Here is a 9,327-nt window from a genome sequence, read left to right as displayed (position 1 = left end):
TGGAATGAATGATGATAATGAAAATGAGGAAGGGAGAAGGTGAAACCCCATGCCGGCACGTAGCCTACTCCTATCACCTGCACCTAAGTGGAGAGTGCCTTAGATAAACTGAAGTTAATTATGCAAATTAACACATGGATGAATAAACTGATGATTAACAGAATAAAAATAAATAAATCAATAAAGAAACAATTTTCCTTGCTTTTCTGGAACAACAAATTATAACAAACTTAAGGTATACAAAACCTACTTCAAAATCAAAATCTACACTAATGTCAAAATAAGGTTTTAAGCAAATAAACTACTCACCTCATGGAGTTATAAGAATGCCTTGGATCCAATTCATAGCTATATGTGTCTGGGAATAAGATGAAATCTCAGAAAAGAAAAGATGAAACCTGCAAGATAGTAATGAAGAAAGAAAAATAAGCTCAATAGCTTATGATGTTACGTACGAAAAATTGATAAGGAAAATGTATTATAGGAATTCATCTGGAAAGCAGTGTGCGATTAATGTTCTCTCAAAGGGGTGAGGATACTCTCTTTTTCTCCCTTTTCTGCCCAATGTCTGCCCTCTTTCTCTACTAGTATCAATAGACTGTACTCCAAATTACTTAAAAAGGAAAGGAAAACCAACATGCATGAACTTTAATTTAAAATACCATTCAAAATAGAGAATTCTCTCACAATAATATATAATATTGACCTTATTTTACAAAAATGCACAATAAGTGTTCAAAGACAAAGTTCGTACTCTTACAAAAACTAACTACTGAATAAGACATAAGTACATGAATAATCAAATCACATCTCATACGTACTGCATGGCCCTTTCGAACTGCCTTGATTTCAACCGCCTCTCAAAAGAAAAAGGAAAATGCAAAGATATTTTTATCACCAAAATTATAGTCCCGTCACTCTAATTTCCGGCAGCCAGTCTCGTTGCAGGTCGGCTACATTTAAACGTGTGTGTTTTGTGATTCACTGGCTCGATAAATACTTAATATAATCGCCCGCCAATTTGGCTCTTTCGTTGGCGTTCGCAGAAAGCACACGAAGACGTTATTTGCCGCTCAATTATTTGCTGAATTACAGTGCGTTTGATTTATTATCATAGGAGCTACGACATGATAATGTTTAACGGTGTGGCGAATAGATTCCTCGTATGGTAGCTCGGCAACGAAAGAACATAAATTGCAAACGATACTACCTACCTAGACTTTATAGAGCCTTCACTTCCTAAGACGTAAGCAAAGAGGAGGAGTCACGCCGGGAATAACAGTGTCGCGACTATAGGAAGTTCAATTCAAACAATTTCATAAAAATAATTGTACATGAGTTCCACTGGTACCATGACAATATCCAAACAACACTCAATTTCAGTCCAGATTCTGTGTAGCATATCTGGTGTAACAGTTGCTACTGCTTCCACATTATGATCATGTAAGTTGTTGAGTTCAGTCACCTTGAGGGAATACACAATGTCCTTAACTTAGCCCCAAAGAAAAAAATCTAATGGAATGTCGGGAGAATGGGAAGGCCAGACTATGGTTACTGCAGCATCCATTCCAACAGCCTGGGAAAGTGTTGTTCTCATAATAATGCTCCAGTGAAGCAGTGCTCCATCTTGTTGGAGATTATGCTGGACTATTTGTGTGCACTCTGTGGAAATACGTATTCTTCTAGCATGTCTAGGCATGGAGATCCAATTATCATATCATGCTTATGCATGAACACACTATACATTTAGTTTAGGATTGTCTCGAATATGCTCCACTATTATATAGGGGTTGTGAGAGGCCCATATTCAGACACTATGGTGGTTAACTTTCCCAGACAAATGGAAAGTTGCCTTGTCAGAAAACATAACACGATTAAAAAATCTTAGTTTTTATTAATGTGTTCTAGGATCTCAATTGCAAATTCTTGTCACTAAGATTTGTTGTTTGGCTTGATTTCTTGAACAATTTGTACATTATAATACGTAATTTCCGCATGATAGACAATCACCAAAGTCATCCATATCAGTGAAGAAAATATTTCAGTTAAACTTCCCAATAAAAATGATCAGTGGCGGTGTGTCAATAAGAGCACAAGAGCACGTGAACACCTTGTTTCCATTAGTGCACGACTAGTTTTATTATTTAATATCGTATTGGCGTAGTGGGGATGTATATTATCAGGATCGAGTATTTTAAACTTCCCGCATCTTGCATAAACTTCTTATGTAAACTTGGCAACATCCGTTCACGTACAAACTGTGCTCTTTTCAAGAAGGTTACAGAAATTTCACGCATGCACGGGAGAAAATTGTCTTTCGCTGGCAGCTTATGACTCGTCAAGAGCACAAAGCATTAAGTGAACAGTGAATCTGTCCTACAGATGTCAGGTGCATCGATGCCTATCGTTTACGTGCTATATCTCGAGGAGGAATTTTAATTAGTCTGTATTTTAGCCTGCAGGTGTCAGCATCTCACTGTCGGAATGTTTACTTTATGTGGATGTCTGTACAGTGCTGCTACGAGAGTGTAGTTTGTGAATTACTACACTTCAGTGTCGGCATATAGCATAGTTTGGTTTTCAAAGACGTGCTGGCTGAATGTGAAGTGGTATGAATTTAAGTATCTGTATGGTGGTGTATATTATTTAAGAATAATATTTACTGGCATGTATTTATAGTAATCAGTCTATGCGAATGGGATTACAGTACTGGTATAGGCTATAGTGTATCAGTGTGTTGTGAATCAAAATATATTACTGAACACACACTTTTGTAAATTGTGTTATGTATTAATTTTTAACAAACGTAAACAATGAACTCCGTTCAAGTAATTTTGAAGAGTAAAGAACTGGGTAAACTGGCTTATCACGAAAAATTGGAAATAAAAATACTAGATTTCATTATTATTATTATTATTATTATTATTATTATTATTATTATTATTATTATATGTTGTTTTCAATTTATATACGGTTTTTTTCGACAGTGAAACATTGGAATCATGACATTTCATATTAGGCTAAAAACATACGATTTCAAATTCTCTTCGATTTTGGAACACAAAATTGTGAACACAAACAATATTTTATCACGAGCCGCCATTGAAAATGATACAAATTTCCCTGCATCTTTAGTCTTTCTTTCAGAGGCAATAACAATCAGGGAAATTCGAAAGGGCCACCTTGTATATCTACATATTCACAAATTCATTTCTAAGAAAATTCATTGGTTGGGAGGAAGATTTATCATTTGTGGATGGGATTATTAAAAGGAGAGCTGCTCTTGAAAGTGGAGAATAAATTCCCCCCACTCTCTTCTATAAATCACACCCTGGTGAAAGGAATGGGTAATAAATGGCAGTAAGTTAAAAAGAATATACTCTTATTATTAATAAACTTTATTTGATAATAGCATAGCATAAACATACTTGTGCCTTTAATTACTAGAACTTTAGCGTTTCTTCCATGTATACTTCCTCCTGGCACCTGCTTGCCCTGGTTTCTTCCTTTCTCTTCTTCTGTAATCCCGTTGCAAGAGTCCAGCTGTAACAACAATTAACATTTCAATAGGATAACACATGTAAGAGAAGAAATAGTATTACATATACAGGGTTAACAGCAAGTAATGTCATTGATTTCAGGAGGTTATTCTTTGAGATATTTCAAACAAAATCAATCAATCTTCTTAATATATCCAGCTGTTTGCTGACAACATAAAGTCCACTGTAGTCTATTCAGTTGTTGTTTTTCACGAGAAATGAGGGGTATTTTGATCGGTGTTCATTATAGATGCCTGTTGCTAGTAGCCAGAGTTGGGGTGTAGTCAATATATACTGCAGGGTTGTGTCTTCTGCAACTGGTACTGGTGATTTTAATTTACTTCTTTTGTGGTTTATGGATGGACAGTATAGAAGAATGTGTTCCAGATCTTCATCATGATTATTACACCACAGACAAGTAGGATTATCAGAAATGTGAAATCGGTGTAGGTACAATTGAGTGACAATGTGACCTGTTCTGGCTCTTGTTAAAAATGTTTGAACATGTCTGGGCAAGTTTTTGTACATTTCCAGGTCTTTTGGTTTCTTTTGTACAGACTGTAAAATTTTTCCTTTGTCAGAAGAGAGCCAATTGTTGATCCATAGGTTTGTAAAATGAGACTTTACTGAAGCAAAAGCACTGGATAGAGATATCACTTGAAGAGGTCTTGGTTGCGAATATGTTGCCTGTTTTGCAATATTATCGACTTTCTCGTTTCCAGGTATACCACAATGACTAGGTATCCATTGAAATGTTATTTCCTTTTGGAGTTCTTTTAGTTTACTTAGTTGTTTCAGAAGTGGAATAATTCTATGTGCGTATAGGTGAAGTTCAAAAAAGGCGGAAACGTCTCCAGATCGGACATCTTCACATATGCTAATGAGAAACTGGAAATTGTTAACTCATACAAATATCTGGGCTTAACACTGCAAGTGACAGGCAAGTCATTTACCAAGCACATAGAAGAAAGATGCTCGGCGGCAATCAAGGCTACGTACGATATAAAGAAGCTCGAAAAGCTCTCCACGACCACAGCCCTGCGCCTCTTCTACATCAAGATCGCTCCAATAGTTAGCTACGCGCTGAAAAAGATATGGGTTCACTTAACCTCAGCAAACCTGAAGAAGCTAGAAGCCGTGAAAGGGTCATACCTAAAAAGAGCTCTTCAAGTGTCAAGAACAACGCAAACGAGGCTGGTATACCTATTAATGGACACGGATTTCTTCGTAAGAGAGCTGATGACGAGCAACGGCCTTCAACCTACACCAGCATATGAGGCCCACGTTAGGGACAGAGAAGAAAAAGCAGCAGCCGTGGACCAGGAATTCCTTCAGACGCCAGCCATGAACACGGAAGAATGGAAGAAGCCTAACTTCGAGCTACGTCACGTCTTCACGAGGACGGCGGCCCACGGGTTCCACCACAGGATCTGTGCCAAACGAGGATACCACTCGGCCTCAGAGCAGTGCATCTGCACCCTCTGTGGGTACAGCTGCAGTCAATATCATATACTAACCTGCCAAGCAAGGACTGAGACACTAACGTTCTACGCAAAAGAAGGCAACTTTTGAGTAACATGTAACAATGTACATATTGTGTTTAATAAATCTTATTATTATATAGGTTTGGTACATATTTAATTATATTAAATATAGCCCCCTTGGAGTCAGTAAGTATGCAAATAGATTTTTCAGAAATTTGAGTAACACACTGAAGAGCAGCATCAATAGCTAGCAATTCAGTGTCAAGACTGGAGGAGGATGAACATGATATGAAACAAAAGAATTTAATACAATTTTGCTCGTTTCTGCTTCTTTCTCGAGATAAAAATTATTGTTTTATATGAAACATTTTATAGTGTGTTTTGGGAAAGCCATTGATTAAATTCCCAATATGCTCAGTCAATTTAAGAGAGCAGTGTATTATGATAATAAATGATAGGAAGAATTTTAGTTTTGTCTTTTAAATGTGCAGAAATCTGATCTGAACAAATGTGAAATTGTAAAATTCCTTTGCAGGACGAAAAGTTAGACATATTTTCAAAAAGTAGCACAACCATCTACAAAAAGTCACTTCTTTTTGGTACAGTAAAATCCCTTCGTATCTGGCACCCAAATAACCAGCAATACCAAAACAACGGCACTTTTGGCTAGGCAAAAAAAAAAAAAAAAAAAAAAAAGTCTGACGAAGATATGGATGGTTTTCGTAGATCGCACATGCCGCATATTGTGTTTACTCTTCACACAGTTCACGCTTGCAAACATAGACAAAAAAAAACCGTATGTCCCTGGAGTAGAGGATAGCATCGGTAATCTGTCACTTGAAACTTGCAAACAATGCGCAGAGACAATGTCTTTCAATTTAACACTTGAATTCGCCCGTTTCGAAGGGATGTTGGACGAGTCTAAATAGGAAAGTGTGAAATTCTCTGTTCCTACAGCATGTAAAAATTTTATTTGAGTGATGGATAGTATCATGACTATCACCACTAAGCACTGTTATTGCACAATGGATTCCGCAAAACGCAAGCGAAATGTTCTTACGCTCAAATCATCAAGCGCTACTTCATAGTATAGTTGCAAAGTTGACTACACTGCTCTTCATGTCACATGACTCATATGACGACCATTTACAATTGTCATAAGGTTACGAAAACTTCTAGTATTTTTTACGCTATTATGTACCCTATTACTGTATTACAATAATTATGAACTGATTAATATACATTACCGTATTCAGTACTAAAAATAAACATTTTATGTATTTCAAAACTTTATTTTTAATTATCAATATGAAAATTACTAAATTTCAACATTGAAAAAAATGTTTGTGCAGTACAGTGTGTCTTTACATAACCTATAAACGTATTTTCCAATTATCTGGGAAAATCAGTTATCCAGCACTGGCTTTGTCACACAGTTGCCGAATACGTGGAATTCTACTGTATTAGGAATCTCAAAAGTGTAACTGCTGCTTGAAATTTGTTTTAGAATGTAATTTATACTTCTTTTCGTCCTTAAGAAACACCACTGGTGGTAATATGTATTTCCATAATCCAAAAACATTTCTGATTTATACATTATCTACGCAATTCTGACAAAAATAAATGCTAGAAGAATTGGGAAGCAATGAAATTCTTTTTAAATAAATGCCTACACTGATGGATAAGTACTCATATTATTAACCAAAATGTGACACACATGAAGAATATAATTTTACCAATTCTCATCCTTTCGACTACATCCTGGCTCAGGAAACAGCGAAGTCCCAAAGCAATGCCCAATCTAACAGCTCCAGCTTGCCCTGTTGGTCCTCCACCAGTCACAGTGGCCTCTACATCTACAGTTCCAACAGCGTTTGTAAAGATCAGTGGGAACAAAAGCTGAAATAAAAACAAAAACTGTGAAAAATATATGCCATTTACAGAATATATAAATGAATGAATGAATGTTAGCCATGATGTCCCAGGTTGGGCACAGGCCTCCTGTGATGGGGTTAGAACCCCCTCGACAGGGATGGCTCAAGTGTACTCGCTTGGTGAGCCAATCCAGGCGAGCTTGTCGTGTATACTACTTTCGTGACATGGTTAATAACCCTGTTCAACTTTAACTAGTCTCAGCACTCTGTTCTTTATTCATTTTTTTCTTGCACTACACACATTATACTGACACTGGCACTTTGACAAACACTGATTGCTATTTACACTATTTACGTGACACTTTCTCAACTCTGACTTTACTATTTACAAAACTTATCTTACACTTTCACTAATACTGACTTTACTATTTACAATATCTTAACACTGATTACGTTATCTATTTACAAATGACTTTCCCTAGTTCTTTCCACAAAACTCTGTTCTTTGCTGTCCTCAACCATTGTTTCCCCACCTCTTTGGTAAACATGTCAGACCATCTGAGCTGTGGTTTTCCCTGTCCTCTCTTTCCGACGTAGGGGTCCCACATCGTGACTGCATGGGTCCCTCTTGTCTGATGTAGTCTCGCCACATGTCCCCCCCAGGTCCACTTCGTTGCCGTGGCTCGTTCTGCTGCATCAGTAGTGTTCGTCAGTCTTTGCAGTGTTTCGTTTGTCATTCTGTCTCATAGAGTGGTGCCCAGTAATTATAATTATAATTAATATATAATTAAAGATACAAAATCATAAAAGCTCAAATCTACAGAGATGAGATTATTATGATGTACCGAAGTACATGTGATATTTCCGTGCAAGAATTCTCTGTTACCATATGATGAAGGATGGATAGAAGAGAGAAAAATTCTCTCCAGCACCAGGACTCGAACCAGGGTTTTCAGCTCTACGTGCTGACGCTTTATCTACTAAGTCACACCGGATTCCAGTTCCGATGCCGGATTGAATCCTCTCAGTTTTCCCTTTGGTGGCCTACCCTCATGTACTGTGTCACAGAATATGTAACAGTGGCACAATGTCCAACACACTATATACAGAGGTGCACTCATATGAGCTACTGCACAGAAATACTGTACTCCAATCACGAGAAAGTCTCCAGGGAATGAGACGCAGCAGGATGATGCTGTGAATGAATGTTGATGTCATAAGGTTACACACGTGGGTACTCGTATCTCTATTGGCTATCTCTCAAAGCACAAACGATAACACTGATATTCACATTTTTATACTACCCTAGTTACAAAATTAGATCACGGTTAATTTCCTAGTCTTTTAATCCCTCCATAAAGGAAATAACATATGTAGGAGAGTGCATGATTCTTAAATTGACGTTATAACGGTAATATTATCTATCTACTTCGATCCAACAAGTGACGCAATAGTAAGCACATTCCTTTCACGGTTTATCTCCTGGTTGGAGAACAGTATTATATGTACTTCGGTACATCATAATAATATGATATGCATAAGTAATCACTTAGTGATTCAAGTTGGCACTCATCCTGTTGGGTCCCGGTCACTTAGTCTTTGACAGTATGCAAGATCCAGGTGTTAATGACATCTTCGTACTAAAAGAAGATATGTGGTTTGTATCTTGCTCCAACTGCTTTAAACCCTGGTAATGAATCCCACTACAGGAAGGTGGATGGGCATCATTGTTGTTCTTGAAGTTATGGCGAAGTTATTACCATATATTTCTGCACATAAGACGAGGTATGGTTTTAGCTTATATCTGTCCTTTTAAGACGATCCCTAAACTATCAACCATCATGTGGAAACATTGATAAAATCCTTAAAAAAAGGTGCAAAATTTCTAACGCCATGAATGGCACAAGGACGACTTGCCACACTCAGAATGGGACCCATAAAACGATGCTTTCAACAGTGAAAGTCAGGTCGTACTTGACGAGTTCTTTGCTTTCGACGATGAATGTGATTTGTTGTATTTTATAATGGTTTTAGTGTAGAATTTTATGGTCTTTTTTGTATCTACCTATAAATGACCTCTGGGTTTCGTGGGTATTTTTTTGATTCAACTATCGTCTTAATCTGCGAAAATATACAGTACTTATTACAAAATACACAAATTTCTTAATAAAAGTTTTTATTTGCATGGTACTGAAATTAGTGAATACAATATATCTCCCTATTGTGGATTTCTATAAAGAATGGTACCAAATAGATGATATAGAAATCAGAGGCCTTCTTGTCAGAGCTCGGGGCATAATACCAAAACTGACAGCCCAAATTATAAGATTTTAAAAGATTTCGGCCTTGATAATACATTGCTACAAGATATAATCTTAAAAGCTATTAAAGGTTATATAGCAATTTTTATACACCATTTGTATAGCCAGA

General features: G+C 36.9%; 1 protein-coding gene across 3 annotated transcripts in view; it reads right to left on the bottom strand.

Moving 5' to 3' along the window:
- Positions 1-379: 379 nt before the first annotated feature.
- The window catches only part of mRpS9 (mitochondrial ribosomal protein S9), a 112,349-nt gene continuing 103,401 nt past the window's right edge, over positions 380-9,327 (bottom strand). For 2 of the 3 annotated variants that reach the window (XM_069820120.1, XM_069820122.1), the window contains exons 10-11: positions 6,760-6,922; positions 3,383-3,543 (exon numbers count right to left, since the gene is read on the bottom strand). In XM_069820120.1, coding sequence (XP_069676221.1) covers positions 3,452-3,543; positions 6,760-6,922 — 255 coding nt within the window. In that variant the 3' untranslated portion in view covers positions 3,383-3,451. Of the gene's footprint in view, positions 399-3,382; positions 3,544-6,759; positions 6,923-9,327 lie in introns of those variants that run through there. The other variant, XM_069820121.1, reaches the window with a different exon arrangement.

Source organism: Periplaneta americana, chromosome 3, assembly GCF_040183065.1.
Source record: "Periplaneta americana isolate PAMFEO1 chromosome 3, P.americana_PAMFEO1_priV1, whole genome shotgun sequence".
Lineage (NCBI taxonomy): Eukaryota > Metazoa > Arthropoda > Insecta > Blattodea > Blattidae > Periplaneta > Periplaneta americana.
Note: the sequence above shows the minus strand (reverse complement) of the source record. Positions and strands in the feature narration are given on the sequence as shown.